This window comes from Anas platyrhynchos, chromosome 6 (genome assembly GCF_047663525.1).
Source record: "Anas platyrhynchos isolate ZD024472 breed Pekin duck chromosome 6, IASCAAS_PekinDuck_T2T, whole genome shotgun sequence".
NCBI lineage: Eukaryota > Metazoa > Chordata > Aves > Anseriformes > Anatidae > Anas > Anas platyrhynchos.
Genome location: NC_092592.1, coordinates 25,632,670 through 25,658,355, shown reverse-complemented (window position 1 = coordinate 25,658,355; position 25,686 = coordinate 25,632,670). Strand labels below are relative to the sequence as shown.

Genomic DNA, 25,686 nt, shown 5'->3' with positions numbered 1-25,686 from the left:
CCCAACAATTGGGATTCTGAATGTTCTGCTTTAAAGGGAAGTCTTGAAGTCTTCCTGAAATGGGGGTTTATCCAAGCAAGGGGCTCAGAGTTTATGAAATATCCCAGCTTTCTTTACAACTGATCACAAACCTAATTCAGAATCTAAGGATTCTAAAGTGATATAAAATACAAGGATTTAGTACAAAAATAAAGTTACATGATTTTAATGTCATGTTATATTATCTCCTTTTCTTAATGTATAGTATAGCTTTCTTAAAATGAGTTCTTTTACTTTCTGAAATTGCACACAAAAAAATCTGTGGGGAAGCAACATTGTTCATTTTATCATGTTTAAAACTTTGAAGTTAAGATGTGCCAGGATTGTGGAGGTAATTTTGCAAGCAATTTATTATATACTTGATTTATTACTAGAGTAGGGCTGCCTTGAACAAGATAGGTCTCCTCTGAAAAGTAGTTCTGGGTTTTCCTAATGTTGGAAGTTTTTTTCACAGACTGTGCATTAATGACTCATCGATAATTTTGTGTATAAAAGTGGATTTCATTGGATATCTGTGTAGGTATTTTTAAAAGTACACAGTAATAGCTGTTGAATTACACCATTTTAGAGTGCCCTGTTACATCAAATATTATTTTAACCTAACAATATAACATTCCAAAGGTGCTGCAGCAAGAAAATAGATTTATAAGTGAACTGTGCTGCCACTGCCTCCTCTTCTGATTCTGTTTTAAAGTTCTCAGACCACAGAGATACTGAGTTTTTAATGGGACTTGCACCTTACCTGCTCTCTGCATTTTTGACAGCTTCAAGGTCTTGTCAGCTTTTACCTCTTCCAGAGTTCGTAAACCCATTCTGAACCATTTTTCAGATGTCTTCACTCCCACTCCAAAGACTGAAGTAAACTGCTAAGGTCAGTAGAAGAACACATATTTCAGTATTGTTTTCTAAAAGAACGGTAAATTAATAATAAGTCAAGGTGGTTTCCCAGTGGAAATACTGGACAGAATTTATCTTATATTGAAGATAAAGAATAGCATATTGCATATATGCAGATACAGCTTCATTTCTTTGCATAGTTATATTCAGCAGACAATTGTTTTGATATGTGAGCTGTTCTCATTAAAGTGAAATCTAGAAAATAATATGGTAGAATGCCCAGCATCTTTGCATGATTTAGTTAAATGCACACTTTCAACAAAGGTTTGAAATAAGGGTAGTATCCTTTGTTTTTACTGCAAATATAAGAAATTAAAATATTTTACAATATTTTAGGTAGCTGAAGTCCCTCACAAAAATTTCATAGAACAAGAGATGTCTCAACACAGCCTGATTTGACTAAAATTATAATTTTGTATTTTATGCATTAGAAGCTCTCGGTTGTATACATGATGCTGGTGTCACTGCACTCTGGAGAGGTGGGGTAACTGGGAACCCTCCAGCACTGAGGGCAGTGTCTCAATAGCACACAGAAACAGATGGTAAATGTATAAAGGCTATAAACATATAAAACATATTAAAAAAAAATTTACACTACATGCTATAAAACACATGTTTGCAGGTTGCGTCAACCATTCTTCTCCAAAATGGAATTCGATTTCAAGTACAAATGGAGAGATCATTTCTGGTTGCTTGAATATTATAAACAGTCTCAAAGTACGTCAGTACTGAGCCAAACTAAAATCCTATCAGTCTTATTTGGAGTACAGATTTCACTATTCTGCCCACAGAGGGAAAAATAAATAAATAAATAAATAAAAATCTACCACCCCAAAGTTTTAGTATGGTCATATCCCATTAATTCCAAAGTCATTTTTTAAACTTATTCCCCAAGAAAAGTTGTAAAACAAAAATGTCACAGATGTAAGCATTATTCATTGGATCAATATCACAGATGAACAGTAATATGAAAGCAAGAGGAAAAACCTTGATGCATGCCCAAAAGCACGTTCTTCATCTTCACTTTGTCAATACAGAAGCTCTCAATAGTTTCATTGTGCTTTTATGGAATTCACTGAGTAGCTATTTATGATGCAAATAATTGACATTTTCCACTGAATCTACAACCTCTGAATTCCAACCATGCTATTTTGTGTTTTTCTAATGAAATTAATTCCTTGAAAATAATCAAGATTAAAAAAAAATGAAAATCTTCAATAATATTAAATAGGAATTATCCTACATTTGCATATAATGGATGAAATTACCTATCTTTGTTTGAAACATGGGCATTTATGAAAGAATGATTTTAAATACTTTGATTGCTATCTTTTAATGTTTCTGCTAGTACTGCATTTTCAAAAGGATCTATTACTGGATATAGAACTATTCCAAGAAATTCAATTAATGTGGGGATAGAGAACTAAAGAAAATTGATTTTATGTCATTGTCTAAATTCATGGAGGCGGTGGGGGGTAATCTTCCATAATAAAATCCATGATTATTCAGTAGATTCATAGATGTCAATTTGAAGACACTGCAAGAGTGCAGTGCGTAACAGGCCTAATTCTTCAATTCTGGACACAAACATTGCTCTTTTCCATCTGGTAAAAGTGAATTATATCAACTTTTCCTCTCAAGCACTTCCATAAGGAGCAAACCTAACCATGTAATTCATGTACCCTACATGTAAAACATAGACCATGTAATTTATTTCAGTGGTTTGATAATTGTGACACTGTGACCTCTGGTGATCTTTAAAGTCATGATGAGTGATTTGCACTCATATTGAGACACTGCCCTCAGTGCAGAATTAAAGAGCTGCAGGGTTCCCAGTTACCCCACCTCTCCAGAGTGCAGTGACACCAGCATCATGTATACAACCGAGAGCTTCTAATGCATAAAATACAAAATTATAATTTTAGTCAAATCAGGCTGTGTTGAGACATCTCTTGTTCTATGAAATTTTTGTGAGGGACTTCAGCTACCAGAACCAAGTGAAACACTAAAATTTAGGAATTTGCTAATATTATGGGATTCTTCTTCACTTACCTGAAGACACACAAAAAAATGTTGTAAAGGACAGGCTACAGCCAGTTTAGCCAAAACGTTGAAGTTGGGCTCAACTAAAAAAAGATCCACATTGCTTTGTTGTAATTTGGAATGTGAAACATTGCATAAAGCATACTGGCCATAATTTCACTGATAGGTTTTATTCTAATATTCTTAAACTCTGAAACTCTTAAAATATTCTTAAACTCTGAAACATAATATTCAATTGTTGGTCCTCAATTTTTACTACCATTAATAAGTAAGTCTGGTTCCCGAATCCTGCTACATATGTGAATCTACACCTCTTTTCTGAACATTGTTACAGACAATATCAACAAACATCTCTGAACATCCTTTTATACCAGTATTATGATTCTGAGAGAATGGAAGTGCCTTTGAATAGCTCAAGTAAAACTGAATAAAATGGGGGAAATTAAAGAGTCTCATTCCTTTTACTCTGATTTATTTTTTTCAGAAAACACGGATTATTTTTAGAGGTTAAACCTGCAGATAAAATTGAAAATATATATTTCTAATATATATTTTTCCAGTGGAGAATTCACTGAATATTTAGGAAATTGAAACTGCAGTATTTATCTTCCAGATTCCCTGTAACTATGCAGAAATTTGATCATGAATCTCAACCTACAATACACGTAACAAAGAAACATCTCTTTCTTTTGCCTCACACAAAAGAGAATTAAAATAGTCATCTTCTTCACTCAGTATTTTCTTAATAAATAGCATAGTGTTATAATAACAGGCTAAAATAGGGATAAAAAAAGGCAAAAATAAACATTAGGTTAAACTTACTGCAAAGACTATGCATCACAATAGTTTTATGGAAAAAGAGATCATTTAGTTCTAGCTTAAGAGCAGCTGCATATACATCATGCTAATTAGAAAGTGTAATATTATTAGAGTGTAATATTATTAGAAAGTATAAAAATGTAATAATATTAAAGTGTAATATTATTAGAAAGTATAATATTATTATACTTTCTTTCCCTTTGTATTTACTCAAGATCTTTTCTTTCTTTATACTTGGTGTTCTTTTACTGTAAAATAGATAGTCATGTCTAAGCCCTACTAAACAGAGGGTAATATACTCTATTTTAAATAAACAGCAACAAATCACAAAAGATTTACCTTAAATGATTTGTATCGTTCATCATTTAACACATCTTTAGCTCTAGAACTCTCTCCATCTTCAATAATCTCCTAAACAAATAAGAATGTTATTTTTAAAATCAAGATTACAGTGAGATATAGTAAAGTCATCTAATGGAAAATCTTATCAACATGTAAAAACATTGAGAGCATCCTTAGTGAGCACATCATTATATTCCAACAGGATTAAATTCTGCAATCCTTTTTTCACAGAAATTACTGAAGGATAAAGGAGAAACTGGGACCACACAATGAATTTCACAGTACTTATTTACTCATATATTTTCTCAAGGATGCAGTAGAAACTGGGACCATTGAATATATTTCACAGTACTTATTTACTCATAAATTCACAGCCAGAAAATTTATTTATCATAAGCTATCAATGATCTGTCCTGAAAATTAAATTTTGTTGCTAGAGTTTACTTCTCTTAAAAGTTAGAACATTTTTAAGACCAGATATATTTTTCATGAGTTAATAGTTCCTCCAATCTCTCTGATAAAAAGAAGAAAAGAAAAAAAAAAAAAAGAGAGCAAAGCAAAACAAACAAGAAAAACATAAATTTATTCTACTTTCTGTGGAACCGTAGAACCATAATTGAATTCCCAGCCCTCAGGTAGTATGTACAAAGAGCTCTTCAGAGGCTACATTCTTAACCGGTGGAGTGAGGCAAAACAGGAGCCAGAGTGAATCAAAACACCCAGCAATGACCTCTGCAGACAGTGGAGACACTCAGATCAGCTGCCTGCTGGAATAACAGTACCTGAGATGTGGAGTCCTGAAAAGGCCAAGAATTAAAGAACAATGCAGGCAATACTCAAAGTCCCAATAAGAATGTAAAGTTCATGCTTCACCTAGGTAAAATGCTCTGCTATTCACAGCAAGGTGGGATTTAACATTAAAGTGCTAAAATTTACCAGTTTGGTTAAAAATAGTATTTCCAATAAGGCATTCAAGTGAGAAAAGTGATGTTGCCAAGGTAGAAGATGTCACATGAGCAAAATTATTACCAGTTAAACTACTACATCCAGATCAGAGTGAGTCTTTAAAAATGGCGCACAACAATCACAATCTATTATTTATTTAATGGTATTTATTCATGAAATAACTTCATTCATAAGGGAAACTCATAAGTTCAGTTTCCAAGCTTTATGTTACTATTAAAGGCTTCCAGAAATCATTGCATTCTTAGTAACAAGGATGATATATTGTTATTGAAGGAAATGCATAAGGGTGTGTAAATACACACCAAATATCTATACTGCAGTCTGTGATCTCTAAAAGTAGATCTGTAAAAGAATTAATTGGATAAGAATTTAGAGGTATGTTACCTCAATAACATCTCTGACTTGATCTCCCATGCAGGGCAACCCTTGTATATCTTTCATTCTGGTTACTGGAAATGGAAGACATTTCAGCACAGAAGCTGCTCTCAGAAATTCTAGACAAAATACTTCATTTTCTTTGAATTCATAATTTTCAGCCATTATTTCAAAGGCATCCTGGGAGAAGGGAGAAAGGGGATACAAAAAAAGTTAGTAAAAGCTTAAAGTATTCAGTATATTCCTTAAGGATTACTTTGTATAGTAATTCAAGATTTCTTTGTGATATCGTGAAAAGACAAGAGTTCCTCACATGAACTCAGCATCACTATCTAACCACTTAAAATTTCTCAGATATCATAAAAATTATATTTTAGAGTCAAATATAAGAAAAGATTTTGATTTAGGAAAATTTCAAAATTTAAAATCTTTTGTGAGATAAACTTTCCATATTCCATGCAGATCTAATAAAACAATGTGAAATAACAACCTAACTTTTACAATTAGGCACAAATGCAAGCAATCCAACACATCTTCATTTTCAAGTGCAATCAAGTAGGAGTCTGTGGTGACACTAGTAAACCACTTTTTTGAACTCGTAGCCATTCTTCTATTTAGTAATGTAAGGAACAAACCCACTTTTTCCTCACACTTTTCAGCGGTGTGACCTATGCAAAGAGGAAAACCTTTTATTTGTGGATCTTCAACTATCCATGGGCTGCTTTACTATAGATATTGCACTCAACTGTACTTGAAGATTGCCAGTAGAATTTTTATTTATTTATTTATTTATTTTAACTATCCAGAAGTCTTTTATGAAGTTTTGGAGCCTCTCTACCTACTCCACCACCACCACACCACCATCCTTCCAACTACGTGTGTGTGTATATATATATATATATATACACACATACATACATACACATACATATATACATATACATATATACAACTACGTGTATAAATATATACCAAGCACTTTTAGAAATGAAATGAACAGATCATATGGTGGTGGAGAGGAGAGAGCTTTTTGGTTCCCTTGTGAGGAATACTGTGTTTCAAGAGAAAATAAATGTACTGTGCATGTGTGTGAGAATAACATGTAACACAAGAACTTCTGAAGGCTTCCAGCTGATTAGAAGCTGGAAATCTGAGTCCTTAATGAAGCCTTGCATAAAACCTCAAAAATTTTGAGGTTTTAAAGGCTGCAAAATTAAGTGGTTTCTTCTGAGATTTACAGAGTACACCATCTCCAGAAGACACATTGACTGTTCAAAGTATTTATCTAAAATGCATCCTGCACCTGGCTGTTAAGTATGCCCTTATGTACCACTCCAATGGTACAGGACAGGCTAGGTACAACCATAAAAAAATATGATCAGTAAGCCTTGCAAAGCTCCTGCACTGCATAGGGTCTTGCATCCCTGCAGGAGATCCCATTTCTTCCTCATCAGTCTCTCAAGAGCAGCTGCCTGATCCCAGCCTTGAAAAGGCGATACGTCCTGCTATATTTATGAGTTGTTGTATATCCTCCCTGTCTTCCAGCTTACTTCTGTTTCTTCTTTGACCCATGAGACATTACAAAATAATAAAGAGCTGGCTCTCAGTGTGCATCTGCCTGCAATTACACTTCACTGAGTTATAGTTCAAGTGTCTCTTCAGAAATGTTTTAAGAATAAGGTTACATAATTACCCTGTAATACAGATACCAAAAGATAGCAAATGACTTACTAAACTAATGACTGCAATGGATGGTAGAAGGGAAAAAATTAAGCAGTTTTTCCTATGCTCAGTGTTTATGGGAACAATGTTCATATTGAGGCTAGATTTTGTTTCATTTCTGATTAAGTCCATCTTTATATAATTTAAACAAAAACAACAACAACAACATTTTGCTTTTTTTTTCTTTGCATTAATGTGCTTTATATTGAAAGATAAAGCCACATAACCTACAGTACTTTCACGTTCTAGTTATTATATGTATAATACTTCCAGGTGAGCTGGAGTAAGTTCCTCCCTCACTAACCGAGGTGACGGCAGACCCAGTGAAATGGTTCCATCATTACCTCCACAGAACTGAGAACAACATCTGTCATCCCGCACTGAAGGAATACAGACTGATTTATACAACAAAAACACACTTGAGCTACAATCCTTTAGATCATTAAACATGAAGAACTTTTACAGAGTGAATGTAGATTACTTCCATATTACATTTAATTCAGTTTAGTCAGTTCTAGAAAAATAAATCATCTGATACATTGTTCAGATTATAAACTTTATGGTCTCGTTGAATGAAAATGAAAGACTTAATCAAAATCTTGAAGTAAATATCTCTACTAACCGTAGGATTTTCAAAGTTTTTATCTCAAATAAAAACCTGAGATCTCAATTGGATTGGTATCTCTTTAAAAGAAATACATACCTTAGATGAACAAAAATATTTCAGTTTCTCCTTTTTTTTTCTGTGCTACCGTATTAAAGCATTCTGCATCTTCACATCTGTAGAAAATGTTATCAGAATACTGAAGCAAACGTTTATTCAAGGTTTACTTCCCCTTTTAGGGTCGTTTGTTTTCACTGTTCTCTGGTTCTTTCTTTACTCACAGTTAATATGTAGTCAACTAGCAGTACCTTCTGCATCTAATTTATCAGCTCCTCTGTGTGATATCCGTTAATATTGCTATAAGCCATTAATGCAAAAGTTGATCTGTTCTGGAGCCCATCTGTTGAAAGAGCTTTATTTTCTTTCCTCCTCTAGGATAGGAAATCCCAGACAAACCAGTTTATCTTCAAGGAATAGCTCATACATAAGTTCTATTTTGTTGGATTGGTTCTCAAAGACTTCCCTGAAGCAAATAGAGTCCTGGTTTCTAAGTGAACACTTGCTTATTAAGACCCTTAAGGAAATAATCAAGTCTTTGAGAGTTAGGGATTATTAAGTAATTAATTTCTGAGGATCTCTGTCCATCTCACCAAAGGAATCCAACCCTTAACTGAATACTTATTTATCAGCTATTTATCAGCTTAGTAAGTGCTGTGCCATTTTCATAACAAATCATGAAAGACCTCTTTGAGATAGAGAGCTGTTTAGCAAGATGCTTGATCTGGAAGTTTCTGCCACTATCTACATTGAACTAGCCCTCTGGAATAAGGAATTGAAGGAGTCAGATGTTTCCTCCTCTTTCTTTTTTTTTTTTTTTTTTGGGGGGGGGGGGGGGGGGAGGGGAGGCGGGAGGGAGATGAGGGGGTGGGATGGGCCTTGGAAGATGGGTTCCTCCAAGTTCTTTTTGTTCTTTAGCAGCTTCAAAGATCCTTTCCTACCATTTAGGAAAATTAAGATATTACTTTTTGCTTTAAGTGATGTTTACATTTCCAGTCACAAAATTGTGATTACCTTTCCCTTCTTTTTTCTTTTCCTCTCTTTGCAACAAATGTACATGAATGCTCAAAAAAGAAGGGTTTGGTAATAAATATCTAAGTGCAGCTTAACCCTAACAGAATTAATCAGGAGACAGAACCAAAAAGTTATAGGTGTTCTAAAATAATCTATACAAATGCATAGAAAACAATTCTTGTAAGTACCTGCTCAGCAGGAAGTAGTAATGACAGACTAGCAAAGTCATCTTGATTAGAAAGCTCAAAAAGTCTAGGAAAGTTTATTCTCAATCCCAATAGGAGGCTGCTCCTGTGGGCATTTAAATAGACTTATTCTACACTGAAGAATAAACCATCAGGATAAACATGTCTGTATATACCAGTACCACTGCTGATTTAGAGAGGTACTAGCCCCCTTCTACTGGTGGGTGGGCAATTTTCAGAAAAGATATGTCACCATCATTACTGGAAAATGCAATCACATGTAGCATTTTACTCAGAGACTGTTGACAGTCAATGAGAAAATATAATCAAGGCATTTTTGTCATTCTAGTTTGCATTATTCAGTGTTTTCCTGCCTTTGCAGAGTTCATTAAGCCATTTTAAATAAACAGTTAAATAGTATTGAATATGTATTTTTCCCCATACAAAACACTGCCTGCAAATACAGCAATTAATTACAAATCTGCCTTTTTACATGAAACTGCTTTTAACATTCTTTTTGATAAAATCTTTCTGCTTTAAGAAAAAGAAAGCAACTGATTTCCAAGTGGAGTTGCAGTCTATTCAGTCTTATAGTCTATACTGGATAATATTCCAGAGGAGAAAAGCACGTGACACTCATATTAGCTGAGAAAAAGCTTGCAGTCTATAAATCACTGGTAAAATCTATTTACAGCGATATAAAAATGAAAGTTACTGACCCCTACGTTATTCTAAACCTTGGTACTTTATACATTAAGCACCTTTCCGACTTCTTTATCAGTTAGATGAATACACAGATTGCCTGTTTCAAAGATACTGGTGCAACAGGAAACTATATTTCTAAGATTTCCAACGTGTGGGATTTTAATTCTCTCCTGAGTATTCTGCAGAGGCTACTTTAATTAAATGTGAAAGATAGCTGGGCTACACTTCAGCTCTTTATTTTATTTTTTAAACCTTTTTACTGAAAATTTTCCATCTCTGCCTGAAACCGTGGAATGTGCACTGGTGAGACAAGGGCTGTGGAAATATTTGAGGATGGAATAGGCTTCAAGATCCAAGCTGGTCAGATGTAAAACCACACAGAGATTTTGATGAATTATGCTAAATATAATGAATGGGCTGACAGAAATTGTGAGACTTATTCAACGTTTGGTATTTAAGACTTAATATAAATAAAATAACAAGAACAAAAAAAAAAATACAAATAATCATCTTGCACAGGTAAAAATGTACTCTAAAATATTAGATTACAAATGCTAAAAATCACACTCAGATCCGTTCCCCTACTACTTGCAAAAGTCTTTAATAACCTGTCTAAAATTTTGCAAGAACAGAAATTTCCAATATTAAAGTGGAATATATAATAAGATAGGTATTTTGAGAAAATATTTTAAATCTAATTTATTTTGCAAGGAAAGCATTACGACTTCTTGCACAGGACACTTGTCTTATTTCCATGCCTCTATCCACTGTTCTGCCATATGACCTTGGAAAGCTGCTTCAAATCTCCTTGCCATTGTTTCCCTTGCTATCTTTCATTTGCTGTCTGCTAGGGCTGTGAACCCTCCAGGGCATGAATTGTCTTTTACAATGTGCAGCATCTCTTATAAAAAAAAAAAAAAAAAAAAAAAAAAAAAAGTCTCTGTCTTACTTGAGCCTACTGCTCACACTACTGCTACACAAATTAAAAAATAACAATACCACACTTCTGTAGAGGTGAACTTAACCTGCCAAAGAGCAAAAGTTTAAAGTGTGCTTAAAAATAAATAAGTAAATAAGGAGAAATCCCATATGATTCAAGGACTATTATATTGAGAACAATTTGATATAAATTGCTTTTCTTCTCAATCACTGTTTTACACTCCAGGTTTATTTAGTACATTGTAAATCTGAGGGCTGGCTTCTAGTTATCATAATATTACTGTTGCTAGTATTTGGTGTCTATTAAAAACTGACTAAAGTGATTTTAAAAAGATTTTGAATAAAGAATCCATTCAAATAATGTTGTTCTCACTTTCACCAGTATAAATCTTAATTTCAAGAGTCAATGGAAAGAGACACAGTGTGCGCGTACATACCTTTTATATACACAGAGACAAAATACTTCCATGTTTTTATTTCAAGGAGGATTAAGGAATTTGAGTCAACCTGTAGAATTGACTAAAGGGATTTCCAGCTAAATAAAGTAATCTATTTTTGGTCAATCTGATATATTTTTTTCCTGATTTTTTGGTATTTGAACTGAACAGAAAAAAAAACAAAAACAATACTCACCCAGTGCCCATGATTTTATCATGTCACGTTATAACAGTTGGAGAAACAAAGTCACTGAGAGATGGAGAATAACAGTAATAGCATAATGTGCATCTTACTGTGCATGATCTTAGAGTCATTGTACACACATGTGCTAGAAATAAATGTTAACTCCAGCTGCTCGTCATATTAATCAACAGCAACAGGTTCAATTCTTACAACAGAGTAGCACTCTTGAGAAGTTTGCTTTTTTTTCACATAATATGAAAGAAAAGAGGACATTTGTGAGAAAAAAAATTGCTGATAGAGCACAACAATGCAGATAGGTTGTCAATCATGTAACACTGCCCTTGAGCAGAAAAAATTGTACAGTGTAATGAGAAACAAAATGTTAAAGTATATTACCCTTTTTAATATGGTCAAACAAAGCAGCATAGGATTGATGAAAACATGCAAATTTGGGTTGCCAAGAAGTGCAGGTATTCTATCTGTATTTTAGGAAGAAGCCTCCCACTTACCTTAAAAAATGAGAAGAGTTTCTCCTTAGATCAAGCCACTAGTTCATTTTGGATAGCTATACTCTTTACATACATTTAAAAAAATTTGCAAATTTAATGTATTGTCCGGAGATTTTTTAAACTATGTCAGTAAGACAGTACCTGTTACTTAGAGTATGTATTCAGTTCATGGCTTTCTCCCTACAGACCTCCCAAGTTCATCATAAAATTAAAGTTGAGGTTCTCCTGAGGTCTGATTTAAAACAGAATAAAAATAAGGGCTTGAGCCACTGACAGAACTCATTTCTTTAGCTACAAAAAGAGAAAATAAAAGAGGGATTTTTTTTTTCCTCTAACAGAGTGGAAAGGAAACCAGGCATCTTTCCCATGTTAAGCATTCACATTCTCATTACCATGAGTAACAGCCAAAGTAGAGTAACACTCAGTAGCATTAGCAATAAGCCTTAGAATCACAGAAGCATTTGCCTCTGACTTAATTTGTTTCTTCTGTAAGAATTAAATTGTATTTTCCTCACAGAAGAATGTATTTCTGAATTTTATTCCAGTCTGGTATTAATATTCAACTCTAACCGTCCCTCTCGGGTAAAACAGAATGACTCCATTTATTTTACCACATGAAAACACAATGGAGCCCCCAAGTGTATATTTTTAGTGGGAGAGGGGGAGGATGGCCATCTATTTATATCTATATGGAGGATGGCTATCTATTTATATCTAGATATCTATTTATAAGTGAGGCAAAGAATAATATTGTAATAGAATTACCAAAAAAAAATAGCATTAATGTTTAAGACAAACATAAAATAAACATGTTAAAGTACAGGCTCTGGTAAAATGATTTACCCCTTTGTTTTGCATCTTTACTCATCTGAACAGCTACATTTCAACTGTTAGAGTCCAGGCTACACATTCAGGTGCACTCCTGAATCATCCAAATCACTAATGCCATGGCAGTAGTTCTCAACCTGTGAATCACGAGGCCACAGTATGTGATGCACAGTGATCCAAAGACTACATGAGGACCCCACAAGTCTGAACTGCTTACATTCCTCCTTCGTAAGCTGCCACATAATGCCACTGTTTCATCCTTGGCATGTAATTTGACATACTCAATCTATTAATATAAACAACTGGACCTCCTGAGCTACTCGAGCCTCAGAAAAATAAATGGGGGGAGGGGATGATTTGCCCCACAGTGAACATATTCATGAAAACACATCTGCACCATTTATGCCAACCCTGCTTTGGTTTCTTCTATGATGTAAAATTGATTTGTTGTAACTTTCTGTACATTATTTCCTGGATCTTACACAATAATGGAAACATGGAACAGCTGAACACAGAGGCTGTGTTTAGCATGCACTAAACCACCACATTGTCCTCATGATATCTCATTGAATATCTCTGCCATTTGATTTTCATAAATGGCTTTTCTTCGTAATATATATATATAGAACAGAATCCAAGATTCAAACTGATCACTAATTACAGTTATTATCTCAAAAAATCAAGTCTCCAGCAGTGTCTCTCACAAGAAGCTAGCACATTCACAGCCTCATTGTCTTCACGTCACTACTACATTAGCAACTGTTCTCTTGCTCTTATGAAGAGAGAAAAAGATGTCAAAAGTTAACTACTATGCTATTTTAAACACAGATACTACACATTCAGAAGAGGAATTTGATACAGGGTACCAGGGCAAAGCCCAGTAAAAGGAAGAACCAATGAGTTCACCCAAGAATGCATAAGCACATAATAGCTCTGTGCCCCTCTAATAGGCAAGATCAAAACCCCGGTATTTTCAAGCTAAGCAAAGAAAATAGAAAATCTGTAAGAAAAAGGAACAACTCTGTCTCACACAATAAAGTTGTTATAACAAAATACTATCATCAAAACATAATTCAGGATGGATTGGACCTCATTTTCAGGATGTACAGCATCGAGCCAGGGAAAATCTGTCATTTAATGGTTGGCTGCCCACAGCATGCACAAGTGAATTATACCAATGCTTCAGTGCATTTGCTAAGTGCTTTCACTGAAAAATCTGTTGGAACACTTTTATTCAAGAACATGAATTACAGGTTTAATACAAGACCCACAGAACAGCAAAAAATGAAAGTCAGACTCCCATGACATTATGCAGACAAACTGGCAGGTCTCTAGGGAATGGGCTGACTCTTGCAGTCCATAAACACCAAAGCCTTTAACTGTCACTGCAAGCTTTGGTTGTGAGGAAAAAGACCAACAGCCCTAAGGAGTTACATTATGACTTTCAAGATGCAGATGCTAGACAGCTAGACAGACTCATATGCATTATCAGTTTGTCCAGTGCCAGCTCCAGAAATAAAATACAGCATAAAGTAAGAGCAATTTCTCCCAAAGTAGGAGGATGAAAAACTGACACCTTTGTCACCACAAAACCTAATTTCTACCCAGACCCAGAAATGTTTGATGTATAGGAGAACAGAAGGGAGTCTCAAACTGCACTGCTTCTAATGTGTTTAGTTCAATTCATTTATCAAATACAAGTTGTTGTCTGACATTAAGGCTGCTGCAATGATAAACCTGGAAGTAATTGAGGATCTGCCTCTCTGTTGAAACATAGGTATAACAGGAAGCACTCAATAAATATTTTGCTGTTATCATGGTTTTCCACTGAAGTTTGAACTGAATCTTGTACTATATTCAGTAATTCAACAGTTTAAAGACAAACTATATATTCAAAAAAGTTATAGTACTCATTGTCTGAAAATGGAAAAATACTGTTAGAATTTGCAAGAGATTAGATATTTAAAAAAATATATAATAATTTTAAAACATATCTTTAAAAAAAGGCAATACATTTTTCTGGATCTTTTTGTGGCCAATATCTTAAAGGACTAAAAATCATTACAACTTCATGCCTTGTAGAAGTAGGCATTGTACATTGCCATTATCCATCATAATTACTTTAATTGTTTGTCTTCTAAATGGACTGACAAATAATGTCTTAATACAGAAAATTCAACAAGGAGCTATACACTTTCAGAACTACCACCGCATTCCACTGTTGTAAGCAAGTGTAGAACTAAGGCACTTAACTCTTACCTCTCCATGAATGCCACATTTTATGGTATCTTTGGGCCATACTACATCTTTCCTTATGTCAGCATGAATTTATATTTTGTAAAAAATGAAAAAGAATTGCCACTTTCAGGAGGTTAAATGATAAGAGCAATACACAGCCTTGCTTTTCTAGCAGGATGAAAGACACAGTAGCCATTTCAAAAGCAGCAGTTTTTGTAATGCTGGAGGCATTCGGGCTGGAAGGGACCTCAGGAGGTCTCTAGTCCAACCTCATTGGTCAAAACTGAATTCTGGTCAGGTTACTAAAAAGGTAATTTTTTTTAAGTAAAGAAACAGTTTAATCTACTTGAGTACCATAAATGCTATCATGTAATTGGTATAATTGGTGATTTCAAAGAATTGCTACAAGGCAAAATTCAGGTTAATTTGGTGTATTCCCAGACCAAGACATTTGGTCTAGCTTAGCTTTAGTTCTGAATTCCCATATTCCCCAATTCCCCATGGTAAAGGTTTTTTATTCCCAAATTACTGTTTTCTGTTGTTTTTCTTTTTGTATGAATCTCACAAACATTTACCAGTAAGGTTTGCATGTATTTATAGGCACACATACACAAAGTAAAAGCATAAAAATTATAAACAATAACAAAATAAATCATAAAACTTTAGGCAGATGAGGACGTGTTTCATGTTATAGTGAAAATATAAGCCAGATTTGTTCAGACTAAATTACATTAGAGTTTCTATGTTAAATGTTTCCTGTTGAACAGTCTAGAGCCAGCCAAGAGGAGCCATTAGGCAAAATAAGTTAAGAGGAGCCTGAGACATCCCAGGATCTTCATGCCTACTGAACTGTGTAATGGTAAAAGCATTAAATAGGATATATGACAGTTTTTAAGGTACCTATTTAAATGAATAATGTAAGGATTTTTTCATGTTAAAGTAATTGCACTGTTCACTCAATCTGTTTTTGCAATTAAGCAACTGTAGAAATCTGAAGCTTATAACCACACTCAGAAGAACTGAACACCTGGGCAAATGAGAAGGGAGCAGAGCAATTGTGAAGTATCTTGGACTGACCTAAACTAAAATTTGTTAATCACTATTTCCATCTTGTTAAATAATAAAGGCCAAAAGAAATTTTCAGAATGTTATTCTATCATTTGTTTTTAAAATTCCCGTGTTTACAAGCTATTAGTGTATTTAAAGATCCACAGTGTTAAGCTTTCAGTATTGCTGAAATGATGTAATTAAGTTAACACTCAACTTTAATTTAAAAGTTGCAGATTTATAACTTCTTTAATTACTATAATTGTGCTGTTTAACTCATGAATTTGCTGAAGGTGCCACAGATAGGATGGACAAAAGTACTCTATTAATTATTTTACTTATCCTAGTTTTTAATTCATGGATGGAATATGTCTTACCGTGAATTTCTTGTTGCAGTTATTTAAAGTTGTTTTCCTTTGACATGAATACTGAGATACTTTGCTTGCAGTGAACAATGGCACTTCTGATTCAGGTGTATTCAAAGTAGGATACCGATCTGCTTGTTCCTAATAAGAATAAACAAAGGAGGGTCACAGGGTAGCACATCTGCCAAATAGCTTAAAATAACAAAAATATATTCCTTGAGCCCAAAATGAGTATCTTTTAATGTGGTTAGAGAATAATAATGCTCTTACCACCTTCCTAGGAAAAAATATTTAATTTCACATTAGCTTCATTGACGTTAAAAGTTTATCTTAATTTCTTCATATCTTTCATTTTAAATTCTTGCAGAAAGTTTTCAACGGCACTGTCAAACATCTCTCTACATGGTGAATACTACTGTTATTGAAGTAAAATTTTAAAACTACAAAAAGTAATAAGGTTGAAAGAACAGAACTTTTCTTTCCATAAATCACTAGATGATTCAATACCAAATCAGGGATGTTACAGAAGGAAAAAAAAAAAAAAAAAAAAAAGATGTACAAATAACTGACTTTTTTTTTGTCTGTATCTAGGTTCAGTGGTTGACATTTATATGACTTTAAAAACCACACTCTCTTCTTGTAGTACAAAACTTTTTGGTTTGGATTGTATTTATTCAGCTAAATGTTCTATTTTTGGATCATTATAAAAAAATGAAATATTTACAAGCAGCCATAGAAGAATCATCTCCATGCTTTCATCCAATAGCCAGTGCTTGCCTTATGATGACTAAATATATAAATATATATATATGTGTATGAGTATCCTGATCAGTGAGCAATTGGAAAAGACAACCTGACAGCATCTTTTCTGCTGCTTTATATTTCCAGTCCTTTAATTCCTTTGCTTTCAGTGGAAGTGACCAAATCTGCAATATTTTGGAAACACTCAAAGTGTTCTCAGCATTTCTGTGAATTTTTTGCTATTTGTCATTTTGTCTAAAAAAACATTGGCAGATCTGTCACAAACTTATTGCATTCCACCATCCAAAAACCATAGGGAAATCTTTCAACAAAAAAAAATATATATCACACGGATACACTGAGAAAATGTTCACCCCAACAATGGAGTGATAACCCTTTCCTCCCCTTTATCAAAAAGAAACGCAGGCATAAAGATAACATCTGTGCTAGGCAAACCTAGAAATACGTGTATGTGCCCCCTACACACACAACATATAATTTCACGCTAAATTGCCTTTGCATCTGATTCAAAGCAGTTAAATAATAGTATTCACACACACAAGGCATTTGCTTGCATAGCTGAAGGAATGGTGAATTATATGGCAGTTTTCATAGTATATGCTGAAAGGAAGGAAGTTATTTTATATGTAAGACCTCTCTTGGGAATAACCAAAATGGTTTTCAGTCAGGATCAACAGCACTATTCATCCACTCTTGCACACTTTCATGAATTATACTTAGCAATTGATTTTAAATCATATAAACTATGATTGATTACAGTTAATATGCTGCTTGAAATGATAGTGCCAGCTGAAAAGACTGGGAACGAAAAGCATGTTACTGAATAAAATATATAATAAGCTGCTATCTTCATTAGCACACAGACATGTTATCAACACAAGAACAAGAGCCCTTATGTAACATTACCTGGCATTGTAGACTGAAAAATAAATGCAGAAACTACGTATTTAAGAGGTTTATAGACTAGCACATAAACATTCTGTTCCTGCCTTAGCAAAGTTATTTGAGTGTTTTTCTTAATCAGCAGTGGTTATACTTTTAATTAGCAGGAGTTGATTATATATTTTAAAAAAAAAAAAAAAGAAAAAAGAAAAAATAAACTTGGGTTGGAAATCAACAGCAAAGATGTCTAGCAAACTGCAATTACTACAATGTGATTTTTTGGGAATATTATGGTGCCTGCATAAGAACTATGGAGATAACCTCCTTTCAGCAAAACAAGATTTACATTGCTTTTCGGTGGGAAGAACAGATGGGAGAACACTATTTGTACAGATTATGGAACAATCCTAAAATGTAGTTGAATGGAAATTACAGTGTATTACAAAGAATCCTGGAAACTCACATTACCTCAAAATAATGTGTAGTACTGGGAAGGAACAACTACCAATATTGTAAAAAAAAAAAAAAAAAAAGAAAAATAATAATAATTATTTAAAAAAAAAGCAAGCATTCAAAATTCTTTTTTGCAAATATATCCATTACTATCCATTACATTAAAGAGAAATTATGGTTAACTATACGGGGTCAGCCACTGAAAAATATCCAAACACGGACAACTTACTTGCTAGAGCTAGTGCATTTGCACCTCACATCCAGCCTACAGTAACAGTGGATGTCACTGACATTCATTCACAGCGACATTTTCCGTATGGTAGAAGCAGAAGAACGAGTTGGTACCACTAGCATTAGTTTTCACAGGCTCAGGTACAAAATTAAACTTGTAGGGGATTCCTGTGTTCTTTGTCAAATCTTTTTTTTTCTTTTTTTTTAATACACAAAATATAATGGCATAAAGAAATAACAAAGAACGGGTGAAAATGTAGCAGCAGTGAATGAGGTGTGCAGATACTACAGGCTGTGTCAGGCCACATAATTCAACAGCCAGCAGCTTTGATCCAGACAGCATTGATCAAATAACAGTCTGCTGATATCCAGCATTTTATGAAGAGAAGGCAGCTAGTTTATAAGTTTCATTTTATTTTCTGAGAAACTCTGACTTGTCAGTATGAAAGATTTCTTCCATTAGTTAGAGCCTCTCTTTCACAAGGCAACAGAGTGAGACTCTCAGGAAAATGTTAAATGTGAGTTGCCTGTCACATGATATGGTAGGGAATCAAAAAATGTGATACTTCCTTTTCCCAATGTGGAGGGAGATCCTTTGTTTAAGGAAATAAATCTGTTTGCCTTTCAAAAGACAGAGAGGGAAGGTAAAGGAAGAGAAAGAAAGGGAAGAGAATAAAATAACTAACTTTTAGGTCCTGTCTGAGGAAAAGGCAGAAGAGAGACAGTCACAGTTCATGAGGCTACTGAGGATGCCAACCCACTGGTTCTTCTCTTTTCTTTTTTCCCTCTGAAATATTCCCCTCTACCTCTGCCTTTTCCATAACCCAGGAAACAGAACTACTTTCTAGCCTATGGATGTCTTCACATACTTTTTGTTGTTCCTGTGGTGCTACTGTCCAGAAAACCCATCTGCTTGTGGAAGGGAAGGTATCTCTTCGCTTAAAGATATCAGTGGGACAAAATCATTCCTCAAGCTGAGAACAATTTAGATTTCCATTTAAAACAGGTATTCTGCTGCAACACTTCCGTAGCCTACGGAATAAAATGATGGCTTATGATTATAAAAGCCAACTGTTACCAAGAATTCAGACCAGCCTAGATGTGGTCACTCAGCCTTTATACTCTATAAATCATTTTAGCATCAGAGCATCTCTCCAATCATTCACAATCAGAGGAAGATGTCCTTTAACGACAATTATAATTAATGTTAGCTAATGGTCTGTAACTCTGACTTTATTCCTCATTTTGCATGGAGGACATTTCTTTTCTGCAATGCATTAAAACAAATGTCCTGCAGGAAGAACACTTTCCAAATAAGCTACTACAGATGAACTTATGTTGCTATTGATATTAATGGGAATTTTACCATGAACTCACATCCAATGAGATTTCACCCAAAGCATTCAACCATTCAATCCATTTCTTTTTCCTCAAAATGAGCTAAATATTTGTTAGTTCATTTTCATTTCACATTGTACAAGACTGACATAACGGAGCAAATTTTTTTTAGGTGAAATTACAATTAAATTACATACATGTATGTACAAGTTTAGTCTAGTACTTAATATTAACCTGATCTTCAATCCTTATTTGTTCAGTCAGGAAAATAAATAAATAAATAAAAATCAGTGACACTGCAATATTAAAATTATTTTTTAAATTATCTAAAGTTCTAGAATTCTTTTCTCTTCCTTGTTTGATTGCTCTACAAAAATGTTTATAATTTGAGAGCCACTGTATAATTAAGACTGGTCTCAACTATAAGCTTTAAAGTGAATGCTACAGCTGTCACTGGCTTGCTAATTGCACTCTACATTTATAAGCATGAAATCTTTGTTTCTATAAAAATAGAAACAGCCAGTCTCCAAGTATAATCATGATCTCCTGACAGTGCTGCTACTTTTTTTCAGAAGTTTCTGCTCTAATAGTATTCCAAAAGGAATTTTATATATATAAAATAATATGTAATTCTTTTATAACAATATATATTATATAAATTATATAATACATAAATTATTTTATATATTATATAATAATTATATATAAATTATTATATTATATATTAAGGTCTTATCATAAATTGATAATTATTATTATCATAATTATTATAATAACAACAATAATAAGCTTTAGCACAGTTGGAGACATTCTGGAGAAAGATGAAGGCATTTCTTGCATTGAAAAGGGAAAAATATATTTCCCATAATACCGGAATGCATAGGTTTTCAAAGACTGCTACAATTAAGAATGTGCATAAAAAGCATTTTGGATTAATTTTTAATCCTAATGTAAATCTCTCAGCAAAGTTCACAAGATGTTGTTCATATTTAGAGATGTTTTTTGCATTCCCGATATTTATATTTTCATAAATATAGCTTTTTTTCTGTGAGATTACACAGTGCAGTATTTACAAGGTTAGTTTTTTTTTCCTGTTTTGCATTAATTTCTTTAGTATATTCTTCCTTCAGCAGATTCACTGGAAATACTACAAATATACTGCAAAAGTACTTCCTTGGAAGGATTGCAAATATAAACATATTCTGTTACAGAATTATGCTGCATCTGAGGGCGACAGCTCCATCTGGTGTATTCATTTTTTTTATTATTATTATTTTGGAAGTGTTATTAAACAGTAATTCCTATAAGTAAAGTCCTGCGGAACAGCTTCTGGCAATGAAATATGACTTAAAAATGAATCAGAAGCTACATGCTTTATTGGTAAAGGGTGATATTTATAAATCATTCTTCTTACTTTAAAAATCAGAAGAAGAAAACAGTGAGATATTGTATTGAATATTGTATTAATATTCAGGCATCCTATGCCTAGCAAGAGATAACATACTGCACCTTTTGTGATACATGATTCAGAGTTATCATTTTGAAGCAGGGTCATTGTTCACACAGAATCTAATCCAGGCCCTCTAAAATCAGCAAGAAACCTTCACTTCAGAGAAGCATTAGATCAGAATTCTAACTCTCCTGATGCATGAATTAATTTCTTCACCAGTCCATGTCCAATCCATTGGCAGCACGAGGCTCACATGATTGCAAGACAAGGGAAGGTGTTAACCCTGGCACAGCGCAGTATCTATTTCATGGCCCAGTGGCACGTGCTATTGTCGCGCTGTGCACAGCACTTGTGGACATCACTGGGCACAGTTGTGGTGGGAGTACAGTCTGTACTGGGGGTACTGCATATCAGTGTTTCACACTATGCCCCAATTTGAGAAATAAGAACATAATTTTGACAGATATCGTTCTCAGGAAAGTGTCGTCATCCATTGCTTCAAGGTCAAACACTGTTCACTGAATAATCAGCCTGCAATTCGTAATAGCGTCCAACTTGCTGCTCCCATTGAGAGATAATGAAATATAATGATACCTTTATTCCATATCACAGTTTTACTCTATGGTGCCAACTTTGTAAATGTATGTCCACAAACTCCAGCAGCCTTGATTTCAGAGTTCCTTTGAGGGCTAGCAGTTACCTGATCACTTCTGAACAGCAAAGGTTCTAACGTTTTTGTATTATTTTGAAGATGCAAACTATTCTAGCAGAAGCCCATGAAAATGCATTCAACTCAGTGGGACATTTACCATGATGTTGAAGTATTGGTGGAAACACCGAAGTACCACAACAAAAGTATGCAGTTTATTGACGGATGTTTCCACTTTAATAGCATATGGTTATTATTTCAGTTTGTAACGTGAGAGCACAGTAACAGCATTACCAGACACTAATATTTGGCTGTTCGAAAAGGTATAGAATATCTTCATCTTAATTTATTAAAACCGTGAATTACTTATATAACTGTAGAGCAAAATGTATTTAAATAATGAAATTGTAACACAATATGATTATGTATGTATATAGGTTAAAAAATAATAGTAATTTAATCACAGACATTCATTTTAAATGACACTGCATTCACACTGAACGATCTGTCTTACCATGAGGCGATATTTCATTTCTGAATCAACTGGTCTTCCCGCTTCCATGCAGGCTGTGAGCCATGAAATATCCAGTAATTCAAACCTGGAGCTGTCACCCACAGCCTGTCCTCTCAGCCAGTCCAGCACTTCTAGGTAAGAGTTGTTCTCAGCCACAATGTGAGTGACAGAATCACTATCAAGAAATACAGAAAAAGAAGTTTTCTTTTCTTTCTGAACCCAACTGTACACAGCTATGGAACTGCTATTTTTGTATTTACCTCCCACACACTACCTGAAAATTGCTGTATATATTATATGTTAGGATGTGGGAAGAGGATGCTTTTTCATATCACAATATGTCTATACCAGTCACTGAATCTGCTTTGAGGAAAAACTTTAGCCTGACAACTCCTGTAAGTGCAGCATTTTATTTTTTTTGGCATCATTTGACTGCTGTAAGTCTATCTTATTACACATCTTTTTGCAAATGAAAATATTTGGCTTGCACAAGCCATATTATAATGAAAAGGCTGCTTTACAATACCTGACAACCTGCCTCCCAAGATTCCCAGTCAATGAAGAAAAGCCTTCCAGTATTCAAAATTCTGTTAACAATCATTCTTTAAAGATTTGCAGCTAGTAATATTTTTTGGAAATTTAATTTTTCACTACTTACATTAAGCTACTGCCAAAGGTTCATGAGCTAAATCTGACAAATTATGCACTGCATCTAAAGAGCACTTTTTTGCTACTAAGATGCCAGTCTCTTACAAGACTGATATCCTAGTTTAGCTAGTATAAAAAAATTCAGTGAGTTTTGGCTCAATAAATTATTTAGCGGTTATGTGTACATTGCTTATAAATATGGTAGCAAGAAGTTTACATACCAAATGTAGATTGTTTTATTAGAATAACTTTTGGAAGAATTCCATGATAGTTCACAATGAAAAAGACACAGTTCAGCACCTTCTGCTAAGAAAGAATGGACAGGGGCAAAGTTTACATTTCAAGAAAAAATTACACAGTTGGAGTGATCTGTAAATTTCTACCTGGCCCACTAATGTTCCTCAGTAAGTTTAAAAGACTACTAACTTGGTAGGAAGATTTAAGAGTGTACTTCCAAGTGTTTCCCTCCGCAAACACCCCAGAAGGGTGAAGTCGCCCAAAAAAAAAAAAAAGCAACAGATAAAGGAAGAAGCTTCATTTTCATTAAACTTTAGGACTTCAGTATCTCTGAAATCTATGTGAAAATTAACTGAAATCAGTCAACAAAGAAGCTGAAACTTTCACCTGAATGAATTCTCCTGAGAGCAATATCCTCCATTTACAAGCCTCTGTATCCTCCTGCTAGCCCATGCTGCTGACAACTTTGTGCATGTACAGTAAATTTCAAAGGGACCTTGAGCCTGGTCCTGATTAACTTCACAGATTGCATTGCTGACCTTCCATAAAACCTGGTGAAGTTAAGCCATCAAGCCATTCCAAGACAAGGCACCACTGAAGAGATGGCTGGTTTGTATGGACTTTAAAATAACCTGTGCAAAGTGTTAAAGACAGATTGGCTGTACAACCTTTTAAAGCAAAATACTTCCTAGGAAAACAACAAAATCTCTTGGCCCTGTGACCCCAATTCACACTAATAATCACTAACTTTATTAAATCTCCCAGCCACAAAAACAAATGCTGAGGAGTCTTACCATAGAAAACTTATCATCTAATTCTCCAGTGCATTAATTGTACTATATTTTGGACAGATACATAATGCATAGAATACGCTATGCTTTAAAAATACAAATGATGACGCAGCATAGTGCAATTCTTTTCTCTTCATACTGTGCAACTTGAGGAACAGAGTCCATTGAAAAAAAATGCCTAATGTATTTTAATTTTAAAGATAGCAAATCTAGGCTAGGTGACATTATGAAATATTGTTTTTATTACTACTTAATCCTACTAAGTTCTACTTTAATTAAACTGTCACATCCTCACTTGAGTAAAACAAAATCAGTTAGAGACATAGAACTTCTGCTTCCTGTGGTTTATTTCACTTTATATAAAATATTCATATGTAATGTATTTGTGCCAAGCTGCAGATCTGGGAACTTTGCCATCACTACACTTGCAGCAGCTGTTTAGTTGCTGTGCACCAGTTTCCTCTGGTACCTGTACAGCTGTGCCGTCTTCTTGGCACAAAATGTAACAAATTAACATTTTCTCTGGCATTTAAAAAAAAAAAAAATCAAGAGTTATACAGTTCTTTTTCATCCAGTAGCAGCTAAGCTGAAATTAAATAGCGCCTCGGTTGTATACAACTTGCAGAAAGTCTGAAACATCGGCAATAAATACCTGTGTCAACAGCAGTCCAGATAAAACACTTTAATCAGTCCTCAATGGATTGTTAATGTAGGACTTAGAAGAGCCCATTTTATTTTTTTTTTCCTGAAAATTCTATTAGTTTTGTATCAGACACTAATTGCCTACTTCTGTTCAATACCTGCTTAAATCTTGCTTTACAAATTATTTCTTCCTTGTTTCTTCCCTGGTCTTTCAAAGTTGATGAGACTGAAAAATCTGTGGAAATAATCTTTTAAAGGAAAGACCCAGTTGCATGCTATATGCAAAAAGATCCAGAGAAATGATCAATACTTCTTTTTCTTCCAACTTCTCAAAAAACCTACATAATGATGTAGGTTTCAGAAAACTGCATAATAACTAATGCTCATGAAAAGCAATATTTGGAGGAAGGCTTCTTTCAAAATGAATAGGTTTATCAAAAGACCACCATATTATAAGTCTGCCACTGGAGTATATCGTCACCCTGAAATGCAACATCTGTGATATTTCATTCCTAGGCCTTTCCTCCAGAGCTCTGCCAGATTGTACCAAAGTGTTAGCCAGTAATTCTTAACCTCACAGCAGTGTATTACTCAGAAAAAGATTAGATATTAGAATACCAAGGATGATGTGGAGAAATGCCCCCTCAACACACCACACTTTCCATGCTGATATATTTACGTGTAATTCTTTTTCACTTCAGGTAGTGGCTGTTAAATTAAAAAAAAAAAAAAAAAAAAAAAAAAAAAAAACTTGATATCAAGACAGAAATAAAC

At 34.1% G+C, this 25,686-nt stretch overlaps 1 protein-coding gene across 15 annotated transcripts in view; it reads right to left on the bottom strand.

The window, feature by feature from the left end:
* DNTT (DNA nucleotidylexotransferase) overlaps positions 1 to 25,686 on the bottom strand; it is a 180,868-nt gene that overhangs the window by 80,576 nt on the left and 74,606 nt on the right. For all 15 annotated transcript variants that reach the window (XM_027460526.3, XM_027460520.3, XM_027460527.3 and 12 more), the window contains 5 exons: positions 22,595 to 22,769; positions 16,328 to 16,456; positions 5,491 to 5,661; positions 4,138 to 4,209; positions 782 to 905 (listed from right to left, as the gene is read on the bottom strand). In XM_027460526.3, the coding sequence (XP_027316327.1) occupies positions 782 to 905; positions 4,138 to 4,209; positions 5,491 to 5,661; positions 16,328 to 16,456; positions 22,595 to 22,769 (671 nt within the window). The remainder of the gene's footprint in view (positions 1 to 781; positions 906 to 4,137; positions 4,210 to 5,490; positions 5,662 to 16,327; positions 16,457 to 22,594; positions 22,770 to 25,686) is intronic.